At 42.0% G+C, this 19,289-nt stretch overlaps 1 protein-coding gene and 1 non-coding gene across 2 annotated transcripts; one reads left to right on the forward strand and one right to left on the reverse strand.

The window, feature by feature from the left end:
- The first annotated feature begins 3,092 nt into the window (after nucleotides 1-3,092).
- LOC146512653 (GH3 domain-containing protein-like) lies at nucleotides 3,093-9,407 on the forward strand. The gene is made up of 11 exons (XM_085171298.1): nucleotides 3,093-3,368; nucleotides 3,550-3,825; nucleotides 5,089-5,285; nucleotides 5,379-5,573; nucleotides 5,648-5,767; nucleotides 6,157-6,454; nucleotides 6,575-6,764; nucleotides 8,250-8,321; nucleotides 8,421-8,554; nucleotides 8,666-8,754; nucleotides 8,863-9,407. Exons 1-11 carry the CDS (start codon nucleotides 3,275-3,277, stop codon nucleotides 9,082-9,084), a joined length of 1,887 nt encoding a protein of 628 aa, XP_085027424.1. The 5' UTR covers nucleotides 3,093-3,274; the 3' UTR covers nucleotides 9,085-9,407.
- A 524-nt stretch (nucleotides 9,408-9,931) lies between these two features.
- trnal-cag (transfer RNA leucine (anticodon CAG)) lies at nucleotides 9,932-10,014 on the reverse strand. The gene has a single exon. It is a non-coding gene; the product is annotated as a tRNA-Leu (tRNA).
- Nucleotides 10,015-19,289: the final 9,275 nt, after the last annotated feature.

Below are 19,289 nucleotides of genomic sequence, written 5' to 3' on the forward strand. Positions count from 1 at the left end.
CTGGCCTCATCTCTAAAGTCCCTAACTCAATTTAGAGTGTCCAAAAAAGCGCAGATACCGTTCAACACGGTAAGTGGTGCAACCACTAGTTATTCTGGAGTGCCCCAAGCTCCACAGTGACCAACTGACTATCCCTCAAAGAGGACAAGGCCTAGGCGTCCCTGGCCTTGGCAAGCGTTACCTCTGAGCACTGCGACTCCTAGTGGACTCTAACCACCGTTCTCACAAAATTTATAATACTTTTAAACAACAGACAACACCCAAAAAACAAGAGTATGACTGAGGCAGATGCAACGTTATGGACATTGGAGACTCTAACTCGCAAAATGACCAACACAGATGCAATCCTTAGACCAATGGAGACTCTAACTCACAAAATGACCAATTCCCTATCCAACTACCTGAGACTCTAACTCAGTATTATTTTCCTTTACCTTGGGACTCTAACCCAGTATTATTACCTTTACCTGAGACTCTAACTCAGTATTATTACTTTATCTTGGGACTCTAACCCAGTATTATTACTTATAAGCTTACTTCAAGTTTCAACACTCATGAGATTTTTTCCTCAAAATCAAAACAGACACTCACCGGCAACTTTTACTGAATAGACATTTAATTTTATCGTCCAATTCAGCACACTTCGGATAAAATCAACAGGTCTGTGCCTACCTCTTTTATAAAGGCGCCTGTCCACTCAGTTCGATTGCCGGATAATGTCTGCCCGTCTGACCACCTCGGACCGTCCAAGCCTCCAAAACTTCCACCCCAATACCACGGGACGAGCCCCCAAAACTGTTACGAATTCAAATATTGGGGATGGATACAAGAGGAAAACCCAAAATAACCACACTGGTCCGGCCGGGTCAAGTCAAACGATGATTTAATGAACACACGCGTGGGAGATGGACACCATACAGCAGACAGCATCAGATCTCAAAATGGTGGAGCCTTGATCAAACTCTTATAGCCTCTAGTGGCCCCCACCTAATCATAAAAGCCTAAACATTCACATTCTTTCTCACACAGCGCCTAAGCTACGACCTTGGCTCCCTGTTTATCTGCTCCTGATGAGATGGGGCAGTATGCTCTGTTCTCTTCTAATCAGACAAATAAGGTGATGACTTTCTGTGAACAATATTTTCTTATAACTCAGCAGTATAATGCATCACAAAACAATATCATTCATTCACAATAAATCAGCAGTCTAATGTAATGCAAATCAGTTTACCAAATGTAATAGTTATCACCTTCTTCTAATTCAGGAGAATAATGCAAACTAAAACTACATAATAATTCACAATCTTTAATTAGGGGTCTAACATGGCATAAAGTAATATCATAATCCGACAGAAGGCCAGCTCTGTTCTGGGACCCAGTGCAGTTGGTGGGAGACAGAAGGACTCTGGCCAAAATAACATCAGAGTCTCCCACCCCATGCATGTAAATGTTGCTGAACTGCAGAGCTCCTTCAGTGACAGACTGCTACATCCTAGATGCATGAAGGAGCATTTCCGCAGGTCCTTCCTCCCTGCAGCTGTCAGACTGTACAATCAAAACTGCTCCCAACAAACAGAGTTTTACATCAGCGCTGTAACTTGCACTATTTTATCAACCCATTCACACTATAACCAGGGTTTGCCTCTTATCTGTATTTAATTTAATTTAATTTAGTAACGGTACAGTACTCTTTTTTTTGTAACCCTTGTCCTTGATGTAAATATGTAAAAATTGTGTATGTTTCTGTTTTGTGTCTTGTGTACTGTTTGTTTGTATATGTTTCTTTCTTGCTGCTGTTACACCCAAATTTCCCCTTGTGGGACAATTAAAGGATTATTCTATTCTATTCTATTGCTAACTTAGAAATCGGATGTCCTTGCAGAGCCTTACCTTCATCTTCTACATCCAATTTCGACTGAAGCTGTCTGGTGATGCTTGCTATGTCCATTTTTGATTAATGTAGTTCGTTAATAACGTTATGGTTAAAAATGTTCTACTTTTACTCTTACTTTTTTGTGGATCCCAAGGTTTAAAATTCTTTAAAAGACACACACAGACACGTAAACAAAAAAGTAACTCTGCCAGAGTGCCTATTTCGGGTCAGTTTTCCCGGTCACAAGTCCGGATAAAGGAGGAGGGTTGGAATTGTGACATTTAAAAAAACAATAATTGCTAAAAGAAATTTAATGTGTGGTTTTAAATATGTACTAAATGGTTTTAGGGTGTTTTTACTGACTTTATGTCTCTTCCATGATGTTATTTCTCTCTCCTACAGGGTCCTTTATAATTACATGACCAATTATGCAAATTAGGCGATGACGTCATCTAGCGACTTCGTCCTCCAGCTTCACTGTTTATATATCATGCTAACATAGCTGTGTCGCTAGCGATCACATAGCACATCATTATATACCAGCTAGCCAAACTTCAGTAACCCCACAAACCTCACTGCTGTTTACTTTCCTGTACGACGTCGGGCACAGGAACCAGCAGGAGGCAGACACCTGACTTCGGGGTGTCGTCCCAGGGTCCTTTTTTTGTAAATTTTTTGTGTAACATATCTGACATACATAAGTACGTTAGACTGAAAGATGCAGAATCCTGACAGTCACAGATAAGACATTTTTGAAAATCATGGACTTCTTCACAGTTTTCTGAAACTATTTTACAGTGTGTAGGTGTGCCCCCCTCCCCCATGTGACTGTTTCAGGGACTGAAACAGTGGTGGCTGTTTGTAAGAATCTAAAATATAAAACACTTTTTTGTTTACTACATAAATCTATGTATTCATTCATAGTTTGATGCCTTAAGTGAGAATCTACAATGTAAATAGCCATGAAAATAAAGAAAAACATTAAATGAGGTGTGGTCAAACTTTTGACTGGTAGTATATATGTCCACAAACCCTCACACTCCCGTGTTTTATGTAAGAAATATTTAATAAGAATCTAACTTGCAGATTGACTTTCTTTGTTGTGCAATCACAACCACGGACTCTATAGCATTATCCAGGCAGTGGTGCTACATTTAAAGCAAAAACAGATAAATAAAATATAAGGGTTTTTTTTGTTTTTTTGTTTTAGTTGGTATTTCCAGGTTTATTACGTCATGATTTAGTCAAACCAATCAGCGTCTAGTTCTGACCCAAATACGGAAGCAGCACAGACAGCGGCGAAAGTAAAAGTTGACACGCTTTTTTGGGCGTGGAAATGCAGTCCAAAGGCTTTTTATAGACACTAATTATTATAACCACGGGGACATCACATCTTATTTAATGCTCAAGATGTCTTCCTCTTGGTTTCGCGTTGCACTTCCGCTTTGTTTTGCGGTTTTATCGGTCGCCCTGGCCATCAGCGGACAGATTCCCGGTAAGCGGTGAATGAGTGCGCGAAATAGCGAAATAAAAACCATCCTGTCTCGACAGGATTGCGCACTTTCACGGTAGACTGCGTACTCTTGTTTGTAGATGAGAAGAAAGGTAACGGTCTAATGCTGACTAACAGCGCCCCCACCTGGCTCCTCTGTGTTTTTGTGTGTCTTGTGTAACAGCCATGCCGACCCCTCTCCCCGCTGTCATCGGTTTGTGCTCTGTGGCCGGGATGGCACTAATCTTGAAGATAAAGGTTGAAAACCGGACGTTAAGCAGCCTTCTGAGCCAGCATGTAGCGGTGAAGGTTGTAGGCTGGCTGGGCAGGCGGCAGAGAAGGAAACTTGAAGCAGACACACTCAAAGTCAAAGAAGTCCAACAGGAGACGCTGCTGAAGCGCTTGCGTAAAAACGGAGATACGTATTATGGAAGACCGTACGACTTCAGCTCAATAAAAGGTAAGCAGTGAAGTAGATGGCGTTAGTTTAGCAAGCAGGTAGTGTGAAGACATTTGTGTTTATTCAGTGTTAACGCTTGGGAAGACCGGGGTGACACATTAAAGGAAAAAACTCGTGCCACCAGCTGCCACCAGAGTCCTTAAAGAACGGCGACAAATCACAACTTCATATTGATTTGATTCCTATTTTAAATGTGTTGCTATCCAAAAATAATTAAAGCTGCATCTATCTGTTCACAATTTTTATTGTTTTGTGAGCAAGTCAAGCTTTTTTAAAATTTCTTTTTATTTTGTTTTAAACCTGTGTCATCAAATTTATTGTTTTCAATGAACAAATGTCCCCGAGACATTTTCAGCGTACAGGTGACTGAAACAGCATTTCATGCATTGAGTGGAATTTGGCTTGTTTTGTAGACTTAACTCCATGTGCTGATTTGTTATTTAGTTGTGCCAAAGGGTTTCCAAATGAATTAATTTTATGTTATTACAGTAATATTTGTAGGAAATATTGGAGGGAAGAGGAATAATGCTGTAAGTCAAAATCAGTTTATTTTTCTCATATTTTTCTCATTTTTTGTCAGATAATTGACACTGAAAACACATGTAGCCTGTACACCTGTAGCGAGATGAAATCAAATACAACTACCATCATTTATGTTTATATGTGTATTATTAACGTTACAGTCATATTTTTTTTAGTATCACTCTTTTCATTCCTGTACTACAACACCCTTAGTATTGATTTAAAAAGTACTACACTATTTCTATGATCATCTGAGATGAAAATTATCCTGATTACCACAGAGTTAAGATGCCTACTTGTGACTTTCTCTTTTTCTTCCCCTCCACAATTTCATTGCTTCACTTAAATAGTTTTGATATAGAAGCTGCTGCGTGCTGTGTGTCTTGCTGGAGTCTGAATTTACTTGTGTCCATGGTTCACCTGCCTATGCCCTGTGCACATATAGCAGCAGTATCATATAGTCTGTGGATGAGAGTGTGGTTTCTGAGAGGACCACCAACTCATTTCTGCTTGTTGTAATGTTGCTGTTTAAACTATTCACAGCAGGCCAGGGTATTAAATGACCCTGAGTATACTGGGAAATGTCCCAGTGTTCCCGATGGGCACGGACAATGCAGCAGGTCCTGAGAATTGCGATGCTGAAATTGGGGACTGTTTGATACTTGTGCTTAAATGATGAAAGATAAATTAGAGGTGTCAATACAGTTTTGATTTAAATAATGAAATCTGTTTATTTTCTAGATATTAAAGAATTTCAGGCATGCCATCCTATTACTACATACACGCACTATCAAGACCTAATCAACCGCATCGCAGCTGGAGAAGAGAAGCTCATCATTGCAGAGAAGCCATTAATTCTGGCCATGACCTCCGGGACATCAGGATCCAGTGCCATGCTGCTCAGCACTAAGGACACCAACACTGAGTTCTTCCTGCAGGTGAAGTCACTCCTTGATGATGATGATGACGGTGTAGCCCATGCGCTGCGCAAGGAAATTTTACTAATAATACTCGCTGTGTGTTTCCATCAGGGAGTGACTGTGTGCTTAGATGCCATGCAGCAGGCATTCCCTGAGACCAAGAGCCTTCAACGCACCACCAAGTTCTTTTACACTCCTACTTTTCGGCAGTCTGAGGCTGGAATTCCCATCGGACCAAACTCCTCGACACCAGCCTCCTCACGCCACATCCTAAACCCGTACACGACTCCAGCACCTGCCTTCAAGGTACAATCAGCAAGCCTAACAAGTGGTCAGCCTTTGTATGACCGATTCGGTAATAAAATCGTATGTTTCTTCAGGTTCCCAGTGAGAAGGACACGCTCTATTTGCATCTTCTTTTTGCGCTGAAAGATCCTAATGTGGGAACTCTGGAGTCCAACTTCGCCTCCACAGTTTTCTATGCCTTCAGTGCCCTACAGGTACCCAGTTGTTTGTCTGGAATGAGTTACTTTTGTTGTTTTTGTGTCTTTCTTTCTTTTTTATGTGAGTAGAGGCATAAAAACAGGACTTAATGGGAAACCGTAAAGTATGTAAAGTAATTCATCCATTCCATCCTTCAAAGAAAAGCATTAGCAATGTTATTTCTTGTCTATTTTAAGAGACAACGTTTCATTGAGCAGTAGCAGGCTGTTGTTGTCCTTCACATGTGCCTCATTTCGTTCTCACTGGGACATCATCTAGTAAAACAAGATGAAATCTTGAGTCAGGTGTTTAGCTCCCACTGACTGATTAAAACATTTGTGTTAATTGCTTTATGAATAAAGGCTTGGGCAAGTCATTTCTCCCTAATATGCTCTCGATCTCATAGGAGCGTTGGCAGGAACTTGTGGAGGACATTGAACGGGGGAAAATCAGCACTGCTCTGTCTCTGGAGCCCAAAGTGAGGGCCAAGCTTGAAGCGCTAATGAAGCCAGACCCACAGAGAGCTGCCCAACTCCGGGCCCACTTCCAGGACGGCTTCAGGGGGATTGCCAAGCGCCTGTGGCCTCATCTGAACCTGGTCCTGGCAGTGGACTCAGGCTCCAATCAGATCTACGGTGAAATGTTGAGGGAGAGTTACTGCAAAGGAGTGCCTTTCTACTCGCCCTTCTATGCTGCTACTGAAGGTAATAGCCTTCATTTACATTTTTAAGCTGTTTAATTAAAAACCGTTGCAGTTGGGCATTTGTAGGGTTTCTATATGTGGATGAGGTCAGCATTTGCTCTCATTATCTGTGCCCCTGCAGGTTTAATTGGGGTGAACCTGTGGCCTCAGGAGTCAGAAAGACGTTACTTGCTGTGCCCTCGCTCAATGTTCTGCGAGTTCCTCCCAAAGAGCAGCTTGGATGAGGAGGCCCCTCACACTCTGCTGATGGAGGAGGTGAAGGAGGGAGAAAACTATGAGCTGCTTGTCACAAATGCTTCAGGACTTTACAGGTTTGATTTCATCTACAAACAAATATAAATAACTGCAGCTGTATGTTTACGTCCTCATGATTGTGATGGGTCACACTGCATTTTAACATGTTCTAAATCTGTTTAAGAATCAAATGGAAGTGTTCATGTTTGATATGTAACACTTTATTAGGTACACTTCACTACTTTTAGGTTGGACATCCTTTTTTCTTAATTCTTCACAGCAAAGATTCAACACGGTACTGGAAACATTCCAGAGAGAATTTGGTCAGTGTTGACATGATGGGAATCTCCCGTTCCACAAATGCTCTATTGGACTGAGACCTTTGTGACTATGGAGGTCATCTGAGTACAATGAACTCAAGAAACTCTTTTGAGACTTGATTGAGCTTTGTAACATAGTGTGGTATCCTACCGGAAGCAACCATCAGAAGATGGGTACACTGTGGTCATAAAGGGATGGACATGGTCAGCATCACTATTCAGTTGGAGGCTGTGGAGTTTAAAAGGATTTTGGTACCAAGGAGACAAAGAAAATATCCCTGACACCATTATGCTACCACCACCATCTGCCTGAACGATTGTTACAACAAGGCTTTCATGTTGTTTATGCCAAATTCTGACCCTCTCTCCAAATGGTGGAGCAAAAAATGAAACTCTAGGCAACTTTTTCCAATCTTGTCCAAATTTGGTGACCCTATGTGAATAATAGCCTCAGTTTCCTGTTCATCAGAATCAGATTACTTGTGGGAATAAATGTGGATTACAGTTGCTCCAAGTCGGTAACAGTAACAGACTAAACTATTTAAACAATACAGTATGTTACAGATTTTACAAATTTAAGAAATGGCACTAATATATACAAATCACTCAATTATAAATATCAAGAGGTGATTCTAAATAAATATCAAGAATATTGCAGAGTACGAGTGGCAGCTGATGTGGTCTTCTGCTGCTGTACCCATCTGCTTCATAGTTCAATGCACTGTGATTATAGAAATGCTCTTCTTGATAATTTGGTTGCAACAAGTCATTATCTGAGTTTCTGTTGCCTTCCTATAGGCTCAACTCATTCTGGCCACCCTCCTTTGAGCTCTGACATCAGCAAAGCATTTCTACCAGAGATCTGCCGCTCACTGGATATTTTCTCTTTTCCGTGCCATTCTCTGGAAACCCTAGACATGATTGTGTGGTGAAATCCCTGCAGACACCAACAACCATGCCACATTTAGTCACTTAGATCAACTTTCTGACCCATTTTAACACCTGGTATGAACTTCAGTGGGTTATCTTGACCATGGCTACATCTCTGTGTGCACCAAGTTTCTGAGTGGCTCATTAGATATTTGTGTTAATGAGTAGTTGAACAGGTGTACTTAACAAAGTTGCTGATGAGTGTAAAATCAGATTTTTCCGGTGGCTCTGTATGACCATCACTGCAATTAAAATGTGATATTACAACTATAACAAACTCTCATATTTACCTGTATATTTCCCTTGTTACAGATATCGCATCGGAGACATTGTAAAAGTTGTTGGATTTCACAACCAGTGTCCCATCGTAGAGTTTCAGTACAGGTACAGCACTGGACAGCCGTACAGTTTTTCTTATGCTGTGTCTGTGTATATATATAAAGCATGACACGATACTTTCTCCTTGCTTCCATGCTCCATTAGACGAGGTCAAATGCTGAATGTTCGAGGAGAGAAAGTGTCAGAAGCGTTGTTCCTCAGTGCTTTGAAGAAGGCCGTCGCTCAGTGGCCAGGAGCTCAGCTGGTTGACTACTGCTGTGCTGAGAGCGGCATCCTGGGTAATATTTGTTCTTGTTTATACACTTAAATCATAGAAGAAGTTGGAATATGACGCAAAAACTATTGAACCCTTTGCACCATATTTTATTTTATTTATTGTGGCATTGCAGGAGATACAATTGGTGGCTCGGATCCTCACTACCAGGTGTTCTTAGAGCTGAAAGGTGTGAGGAGGCTTACAGAGGAACAACGACATAAGGTAAGAGAAATCCTAATGAAGGTTCACCAACAGGCAGCATGTTTACAGTCTGTCATTAAATCACTCTACCTTGTCTTTCTGTTTGGTGTTTCCTCTCTTGCTTCCCAGCTGGACATTTCTCTCCAGCAGGATTCGGCCGTCTACAAATCCTTCCGTATCAAAGGCAGCATCGGGCCAATGAGAGTGCAGCTGGTGGCAGAGGGAGCGTTTAACAAACTTCGTAAGCAGATGATGGCGTACTCGAGCACCTCACCCAATAAGTTCAAAATGCAGCGGGTGCTGCGCAGGAAAGAATATGCTGAATTCCTTCTGGGCAAAACGATTTCCTGAGGTCACTTACAGACTGATGATATTGGATGTTTTTTTTCCGGTTTAGTTTATTTATGACTGACTTAATGAAGTGTGCCTGTGGGAGATGTTAACCACGATGCATTAACTCTGTTAATTTTTGACTGTTTTTATTTTCTCAACTATATCTCTGAACTAGTGCCAAAATATCCCAGAAGTCTCATCTGTACAAAACCCCCAATTTAGAAGTTTCCCGAGTATTTCCAGTGGGAATTTTCTGGTGACACCAGCACCAGAAAATCTTTGAGCTGTATTTAAATGTAAGCTTCAGTTGCCATTCCTCAATAAATTTCACTTCACTTTTCTCCAATGTTTTTTTTTTTCTGGGCAGTTAAAGGAAAAGCAAAATAACATGCTGTTAATATCTTGCATTTTTAATGGAGTTGCTTAAGCTTTAATTTTAATAATAATAATAATGGATTGGATTTATATAGCACTTTTCAAGGCACCCAAAGCGCTTTACAATGCCACTATTCATTCACTCTCACAGAGAGTGAGAGGACAGACAGGGAGGCCGGGGATCGAACCGGCGACCTTCTGGTTACAGATGCGCTTCCCAACCCCCTGAGCCATTGAACAATTGATTTTGCAAAACATTCGGACTCCGGTAGACGCATGAGAGAGGTACTTGCACAAGGATATTTAGCATGTAGATTAAAGCATCCCATCACCAACCTGGTAGGTGACCTGCACTACAGCACCCCTAACACACTAACTAAACCAGATTTCAAGTTCATAACTTGTCAAAGCAGTTGCCATTTGGTGGCAACTCCTTTATTGAAGGAAGACATCACATAACATTTCAGTCTTGAGTTTAATAAGCAAGGGATGTCAGGAGTGGGATTTGAACCCACGCCTCCAGGAGAGACTGCGACCTGAACGCAGCGCCATAGACCGCTCGGCCATCCTGACACATTTTCCCTTGTTGATACAGAATCCACATGACAGACTACCAGATCAAGACACCTTTACAACTGATCAGATTGGCAGACTATTACACCTCTGCTTTACCAACACATATTCAGCTGAGATTCAAGAAGTCACTTGGATGAGTGATGAGACATTTCTTCAACTATGTGATAAATGAATGTGACCAAGTTGCAGTACAGAAAGGAACTGACTTCTACTTCACATCTAAAGCACATTTGTGAGATTTGAGGTTTAGATCTATGTATTTTTGCAGGCTGAGATCGACTTGGTGAAGGAAGTTGTAATGGATGTCTGTGAAGATTCTCGGTCATCCAGGTCATTGTAGTCTAAGGAGCTTGGAAACTTCGTTAAACTTCTTTAAGTTGCTTGAAGACGTTTCACCTCTCATCCGAGAAGCTTCTTCGGTTCTAGGGGCAAATGGTGAAGAGTCCCAGATTTAAGGCCTATGGGAGTGTCTGCCCAAGAGGGTCGAGGGACCCCCTAATGATCCTCTCTCTAATGACACGAGCCAAGGTGTGAAAACGGGTGTAGGTCACAAGCAGCCAAGGATTTGGGTGAGCTCATTGTGAAACCTAGCCCCAACCTATCATGTGATTTCCTGAGGTCAAATGACCCAGGATATGAATGGGCGTTAAGGCTTCTGGGAAGGTATCTCAACACTGGATTATAGATGTCAGACAGTTGGTGCCCTATGCCACCAGCTCTGTTCAAAGATGGTCATTCACAGTGGACATAGATGTAACGGAGCAGTCTGTATCTGGAGTGAATTTGGCTGTCTGGTATCTCAACAACATTCAGACTCCGATAGACGCATGAGAGAGGTACTTGAGGTCAGTATATTGCACAAGGATATTTGGCATGTATATTAAAGCATACAATGACCAAGCAGGTAGGTGACACCCCCGACACTAAGTAATCCAGATTTCAAGTTCATAACTTATCAAAGCAGTTGCCATCTAGTGGCAACTTCTTTATTGAAGGAAGACATCACATAACATTTCAATCTCATGTTTAATAAGCAAGTGATGTCAGGAGTGGGATTGGAACCCATGCCTCCAGTCAGCTTGGCGCAAATGCCCACCTTGTGTCCACCTATGGGCCCCCGGCACGACCCAACACAATCCGCATCTTAACCCATCTAGACAACTGGGCCACCGCTCCAGAGAGCAGGTGGCAAAACCGCTGTCGTTGGTTCTGTCACACATTAGGCACTGGGTTTTTCTGTCAACTTTCAAAAGAACTTGCTAATCCTGAATCAGCATATTTCTTTTCATTGCTTTAGAAATATGCTCGTTTTCAAGCTGCGAACGTTTGTTTGAGCACAGAGGGGCAGCATTTCATCGCTGCCTTGTTCAGTTTCAGCTGGGATCCAGATTGCATTTTGTGAGATTAGGTTAAAGAACATGACCCCCTTCGCAGTATATTCTTATAGTATGTTAGACAAAATGTCTCAGTATATTTTGGTAGTAGGATAGACAAAAGTTCAAGTATATCTCTGGGGATTAAAAGAATGTGACCATCCTTTGGGTTCTGTTAGACAGGTGGGCGCCACCATTTATCTGCTGTGAATGTTTTACACTGTTTTCTTGTCATGTCAGACTGCTTAAATCATTCTCTGAGAAGGTTGCGTGCGAAGGACCTTTGACCGTAACAGCAAAAGCAGACAACATTCTGTGCCCCCACCTTTGTAGGGGGTAGAAAGACAGGGAGCCCGAGGTCATAACTTAGGCGCCGCGACAGATAAGAGAGTGTGAATGTTTAGGTTTACGACCAGGTGGGGGCCAGCGGAAAGTATAAGAAGCTGTGTAACACATCACCATTTTGAGACTTGCTGTGACCCTCTCTGCATCTCTCCCCATCATGATGGTTGTTATGCTCATTGTGTGAAAAGTGTATGGAAATAAAGGATTGTTGATTGAGCATTTATACACCGAGTAAGTGTCCTTCCTTCAGCCCAAAGATTCAAAGAACTGGGAGAATTCAACAACTTGGTGCCGGTGACCCGGATCTTTGGTGTGCTGAGGAGGGGCAGATTTGGCCTGTGGTGAGATCGTGGGGCGAGGCGAACAGAGGACGGTCCAAACATAAAAAGGTAAGCACAGCCTGTTGTATTATGAATACCAAATGTGCATATTGGGCTTTCCAAATTAATCTGTTCGCTGGGTTACACGTATTTTCACATTAAATTGTCGGTGTCTGGTTTTCGGCGCAAGATACTAACAACATAAGTTGAGGCTGAATTCAAGTGTTATAGGAATTTTCTAGCAAGATACTAATAATATTCTACGTTGAGACTAGAATTCCAGTGTGTTATAGGAACTGGCTCTAGCAAGATACTAATCATATTCTACGTTGAGACTAGAGTGCAGCCCACTTTTACCCTACATAATTAATTTTGTCTATGACTGGCTTCTGTTGCAAGAAATGGGGAAAAGCTTCCAAAACGCGGCCAAAGTGTAGAATATGAAATAGAGGTGAAATAGAGTCTAGCTTATGGTGCGCTTGCATTTTCAAAGGTGAGCTCAGAGGTTTCTGTGTGTGTTTCTGCTGGTGAGACGCGCTTGCTGTGTTTCTGTGTATTACTGCTGATGAGACGCGCTTGCTGTGTTTCTGTGTATTACTGCTGATGAGACGCGCTTGCTGTGTTTCTGTGTGAAATATAAACACGGTAACAGTGACGGTTAATGTGTGAATGGGAGGACATTAGAGCAAAGACACATTTTAGGATCAAAGGTTGATGCCTAGTGGACCTGTGGAAATTGGTTTTGTTCATGGTGTGGCAACCCCCCTGCCTGTGGACGCGCAGTCAGGTCCAGCGGCGTTTGGTTAGCCGAGGTGGTGACTTGGGAACTGAGGACTCCCGCATAGCCACAGAATAATATTGAAAACGGTTGTGTAATCACGGGTTTACGTTTTATTCTGGATGAGAACATAGAACAAGACACATTTTGCGAACAAAGGTTGAGTTCTAAGAATAGTCAGAGAAAAAGGTTATATAAGGTTAAATAAGGTTAAAAAGGTTGAAAAAGGTTGTATTCCTCGTTTCAGTGGTTGAAATTGTTGTTTGCCTGTCCCCTGACGAGTGTTAAATTAAATAAAGAGGGTATTTGGAGCCACATAGAGATAGACGGGCTAAATTGGGTGTATTACTCTGTGGTGTTAAAAAAAAAAAAAAGGAGAGAGAGAGGAAGAGAGTAGGAGGTGTGCGGTTTGTGTGAAAGCGCCGTTAGAGTCGGCGTCTCGTCAGAAGTACGGGAGTCAATTAAAGTAACAGAATAATTTGTGTCTAAAAGTGTGTTTGTGTTGTGCAGAAATTGCGGCAGGAGACCGTGTCGTGAATTGTTGCAAACGGTGAAGTCATTTGGGGGGGTTCAAAGGTGTGTAGTGGGGTAAAAATGTTGGGTTTTAAGTCTAACATAGAAAAGGGGGTGTGCAGGGTGAGTGGAAAACTTTTGAGAAGCAGAGAGAGGAGTTGTTGAGGGCGCTGCAGGTCATGCGACCTGGAAGTGCGCCAGAGAAAAATTAGAGGTTGCAGCTGTGGCAAAGGAGAGTAAGGAGTTGTGTGATAAAGAAGGAGTGATTGTAAATATAAGACGTCTTTGTAATATAATAGAGAGTTGAGTGTGAAACGAGGCTGTGTGTGACGACAGCGCGCTGCGAGCTAGTTTAGACGGTGTGTGAACATGCAAATGAGGTGGCTGCTGTGAAGCCCACAGAGGACTTCCTGTTTAGCGTGTTATTGAGTTCTATAAGTATGATTTGCAAACAATGATACATGCCTGTAATTAAAACGCTGATTTTGTTGAATATAATATTATAAATACAGTTTTTGAATGACTGCGGTGAATGTTTGATGTTTGGCTGGGTTTTGATATAGGAGAGATGGCTTGGCGGCTGCTGGGGGTGAGTGTCGGTGACCGGAAATCTGCATGCCCATAAAAGGCAACTGCCTGACTGTGTGAACTATGCACCAAGAGAAAGAGAGAGTAAAATCTAGGCAGATGAACCAAATGGATGTTTTAAGAAAAATAGTAAATGAATGTTTTAGTCTCTTAATACAGGTGGATTTCTCTCAACCTGGAAACCTGAGTACAGCAGCAAAAGGATAGATTAACAAAATTGGGACGACAGACAGGCCAAGCTCTGGCTCAAAATTTTACAGCTTGACCTCTCACGTTGTCCTCACCCTGAAAAGAAGCTTAAAGGACATATTCTCCTCCAGTTATCGGTTACCATTACTGGAAATGTTCAGGCAAGTTTTTCACTGAATTGTTTTTGGCACCATGTGTCCCTGAATCTCACAAGCAAGCTCTAATTTCTGGCTGAAGACATGGAATGCGGTTATTTAAGGTGGGAAATCAAAATTTGGGAAACAAAATTAAAAACACACACAATTAGAGAAATGCCCTGTTGGAGAAAAAAAAAAGGGAAAAAAAAGTTAAAATAACCCACCTACAAACGCACACACGCAATGAAGAAACAGCTTACACTCATGAACACGTGAAGATTTTCCAGCAAGGTTAAAGCAGCAAAACTTAACATACACCTGTTGTTAAATGATAAAGTTTATCCACTACTAACAAATAAACTCTCTGGGTTGCAGGACAACAACTTGACTTCAAAAAGACAGACACTGGTATGATAAACCAGTGATGAAATAATAAATTTAGTGGTTAAAAGAGTCGAATTGTGACATGTTTTCTTATGATTGATTAATACAAGTGATTATTGAATGAAATAAAATTCCTTTTTGAATTATTAAACATGATCTTAAGAATTTTAACGTGTACCTGTGTTGTCCTGTCAACTTGGTGGGTTAGGAGTTGATTATATAGTGAGAAAAAACAAAAAAAGGGGGGGAGAAGGCTGACACAGGGCCTGGCCCCTCTCTGAATAACAGCCAAAACAACATCATTTTCCTGTTCGTCTGTTTTTGTTTTGTTTTTGTTTTTTCTCTTTATGCTTGATTACAGGCTGCTTTGTCGGCCCGGAAAGCCGAGGCTGACCTGGACTCCTGCTCTCCCCTTTACTACCTTTGCTCTCCCTTCTACCATCTTTGATGTGACCCTGACTAAATGCTACAGCAGCTGGACCCACAACAACAGCCTGAGAATGTCAACAGTGCTGCAGGAAAGAGATCTCATGCAGCGGAGACGGAGAACGTTAAATCCAAGGCCCGTTTCACTACACGGGGGAGATGTCCAGACGGCTTCAGCTGACAGAGCTGTGACGAGACACCTATTAAGCCCGGATGAAAGTGAGGCCGAGCAAAAGAATGCTGACCTTAACAACTCTGCATTAAAACTGTGCAGGACAGTGATGGACCAACACGGATGATCGGGCAGCAAAAAGGGCGTGCCAGAGACACGATGAGTGACTGAGGTCAGGAGGCACCTCAGATTGGACAAAAGCAGCAGAAGAACATAAGCTGAAGGCACAGGTGTCGGGGCTCGGCCAGGAGCTGACCTCTGAGAAGAGCCGAACAGCAGAGCTGCAGAAGGCCGTGGAAGCAAAGCAAGGAAAACATCAATAAACTTCAATCTGACGTGTACGGAAAAGACTCTGAGGTTTCTGCCCTCAGTAAGAGCTCAAGGCATCAGAGCAGAAACTGAGCATGGCTCAGGAGGAGCTGGACAAGGAGAAGATGCAGGACACTGGAGAAAAGGACTGCCTCAATTGGGGCCAGAACCAGTATGGACAGAACTTTGGGCAGCAGCACCAAGGGATGCAAACGGACTGGAAAGGGGGAGGCAGGACCCCAGAGCACGCTTCAGGCCCTGGTTTACCCAGAACACCAGAACAGGAAAGTGATGAACACAAACACACACACAAACACACACATCTACATACACTGACTCAGAATCAAGAGAAACACACATATGAACACATATGCACTCATTGATTGACTGAGAAATGATACACACACACACACACACAAATCGAAATGCTGATTCAATTCACTGAGAAGTGATCCACACACACACACTCACATACACATGTTTGTGCAATGAAGAGTGATACACACACGCTGCTGCAATGAAGAATGCTTTACTAACAAATGCTATGCTGATACGCAAAATGCTGCACACAAACGTCCAAATACAGAATTTGTTACAACAACAAGAAGCCATTGATTGTTACTTGGTTAAATGCATTTCATGTCACCCAGAGGGCATTTGTGCAGATTTAGGGGACAGGGTCTAAGGCAGTTTGGTTATGAAAACAATGTCTGTGAGTGATGTCTGTTTATGGCTCAAGGCCTCGACTGAATTGTTGACTGTGCTTCACACAGCCTGATAAGGAGCAGTGGTACAGAGTGAAAATGATGAATTAACGGTGTGAGCCTTATTTCGGAGCGCCACATTTTTGTGATTGAGATTTAATTGAAGGAGGAACACACTGAAAAAATAAATTTAAAAGAAAAAGAGAAAAAGGGGGCCAGCCCTTGGATTTACGTAAGTATCCCACGTGTATTTAACACGATTGCCTCAGGCTTTAAAGATCTGTACAAAATTCAACAGGAAATCATAGCTTCCCTGTATTTCCTACAATTGTTGGCATGCTGGTGAGTGCTGCGCTCCACAGTAAGAAGGTCCTGGGTGCAAGTCCACAGTCTGGCTAGTTTGCAGTGGTTTCTCTCTGGGTATTCTGGTTTCCTGCCACAGTGAAAAGTCATGCAGCTGTTAGAGCTAGGTTGATTGATGATTCTAAATTATCTGTGAATGTAAGTGTAAATGATTGTTTGTTTCTAGGTGATAGACTGGTGACCTGTTCGGGGTGCACCCTGCCTCGTAACCTATCACTTTCTGGTGAAGTTTTGGTTGATTTTGGGTTTTGCTTAACACGAGGTTGATTTTATCAGTGAGGTTTGGATTGTTTTCTTTCTCTAAGAGAGAGGAAGGTGGTTTTATGCTTGGACATGGTTCTAACGGGCCCCAGTATTTGTTATTAGATGAGTATTTTATTGGTTACGTTTGTTTTTGCTTTTGTTACAGTGCACTGAAATAAGAACATCTGAGAGGAGTGATCCACCGGTGGTGATATTTTGGTATTTTGTGAGTTCCTGATTTAACAAATCAGGTATTTAATCAAGGCCTGAGAGAGTGAACTTTAAAGCGCTATAAAACATTCTTACTGAAAACAGTCGCAAAGTATTTTTCTCCACATTAAAATGGGCTCAGGAGAAAGCCACTTATTGGGGACAATTAGAAAATGAGAGTCCCTGCCTAAAAAGGATTCAGCGAGGTAATCCGACCTAAAGTTCTTCTTTTTCCTTTTGAAATGACGTCATTTTGCTGAGGGTGGAAATCAAATGCGGCGATGGTTTCCACTATCAGCAAAGAAAGAAAGAATGAATGAATGGAAATAAAAACAAACTGACTGACTGGTAAAAGCTGACAAGACTTGACCACGACGCAAAGTTAACCTCCACCTAGAAAGGCCAAAAGGGTGGATGAATTTATGTGTTTCTTTTTACAGGAGCAGAAAGATGACAGCAACATTCGAGGTTGTGTGATGATTTAACCTTTTAAATGCCACTTTCTGTGTTTGTGAATCTATCAGGGGTGTGTTATTCATGGGCTTGTGTTGCTCACAGAGATTACTGTGAGAAAGTGTGTACACACCTGCGCAGCGCTAACATTTGCATTCTCTTTTCTACAGCATTACAGTTTTTCATGTGATTTGATGATGTGATTTATAACAGAACAATTGGTTGATGTTTGTTTCTCTACTACAGGATTGATGATGCTGTTACACTGTGTTGTTGGGAAAATGTTGAAGGTTACTTTGACGATGTGAATAACGTAAGAAATTTCCTGTGTTGAAACCAGTGTCATTCCTTTTACAGCAGGCTTAATTTTATGGCCTTTTACGGCACCTCTGGAACCTATCGACCTGCGCCTGACCACCAGGATTGTCTATGTGTGCTCCTAATGTTGGTTTTTTCTAAGAGTGGATGTAGAGGATTCAGCAGAAAACAGACAAGTGACATGAGGAAACAAATAAGAGATGCAGTGTTTATGGAATAGTTGAATATGAGCTCATAGTGATAAAATAGGTGGAGTGACATTGTTTAAGGGAAGTCACAGATTAAATTGTCGAATAAATTGGGATGATTCATGATTTGGGACAAATTATGGTAATAATAGTGATTTAATGATTGGAGAAAACCTGCACATGATACTTGTCTTTTATGCTGAATACTTTATCACTCTTATGATCTACAGTTGGTTGCAAATGTGAAGTTTGATTTAACAGATTTATCTTCCAGGATACAGGCTCCAGGTGGAGCTGGGAGTTGAATAAGCTGAACATGTAACTGCTGATTAATGTTTTTACACAGGGTTACAGGTTGGAGTATGGCTGCTCCAAGTGGGAAACCCTGGAGATTGTTTTAAAGAGAATGTGCAACATTCTTGTACATGTCCCATTGGGGAGTTGACACATGGTGGAAGCCATGTGGGGAGAGGAGTGTTATTTTTTTAATCTGTAGATGTCGTGAGGTGCCATGACGAGAAGGAGTGGCTGAGAGGATCGTCCGCAAGATGGGAGTTGAGGCCAGGAGAGAGGCTTCAGGAGGATCCGAGATCATCTTCAGCACAGCAGACATCACACCGAGAGCTGTGCTACTGAGCTTCCAGGAGATCAAGAGGAGACTTCCCACAGCAGGATTTTAAATAAAATGAGAGATTCATCGTTGACATTGAGGAAGACAACTAAGGTGTACGACGTGCTCTGCCTTAAATCTTCAGCAGCGTTGGACGTGTGACAACTCGAGGGATGGAGAGAGTGTGCCAAGCTCTAAAAGTGACAGCGCAGAGGAAATCCAGCGATGGAATTGTGTTTTTGTGTGAAGCACAAATACTAGGAGACTGGGAAAGAGTTGACACCACTTTTCCACCCTAGAATGTATGTTGTAAGTGATCTCTCTAAAGAGAGATCAAAGAGGGAATTGTGAGATTAGGTTAAAGAACATGACCCCCTTCGCAGTATATTCTTATAGTATGTTAGACAAAATGTCTCAGTATATTTTGGTAGTAGGATAGACAAAAGTTCAAGTATATCTCTGGGGATTAAAAGAATGTGACCATCCTTTGGGTTCTGTTAGACAGGTGGGCGCCACCATTTATCTGCTGTGAATGTTTTACACTGTTTTCTTGTCATGTCAGACTGCTTAAATCATTCTCTGAGAAGGTTGCGTGCGAAGGACCTTTGACCGTAACAGCAAAAGCAGACAACATTCTGTGCCCCCACCT

This window comes from Neolamprologus multifasciatus, chromosome 8 (assembly GCF_963576455.1).
Source record: "Neolamprologus multifasciatus chromosome 8, fNeoMul1.2, whole genome shotgun sequence".
NCBI lineage: Eukaryota > Metazoa > Chordata > Actinopteri > Cichliformes > Cichlidae > Neolamprologus > Neolamprologus multifasciatus.

Excerpts from the sequence above, each read along its gene's own strand:
- LOC146512653 (XM_085171298.1), top strand. The coding sequence starts at position 3,275 with ATGCTCAAGATGTCTTCCTCTTGGTTTCGCGTTGCACTTCCGCTTTGT. Across the intron at positions 6,765-8,249 it reads AATGCTTCAGGACTTTACAG|ATATCGCATCGGAGACATTG; the intron begins GTTTGATTTCAT and ends CCCTTGTTACAG. Across the intron at positions 8,755-8,862 it reads CAGAGGAACAACGACATAAG|CTGGACATTTCTCTCCAGCA; the intron begins GTAAGAGAAATC and ends CTTGCTTCCCAG.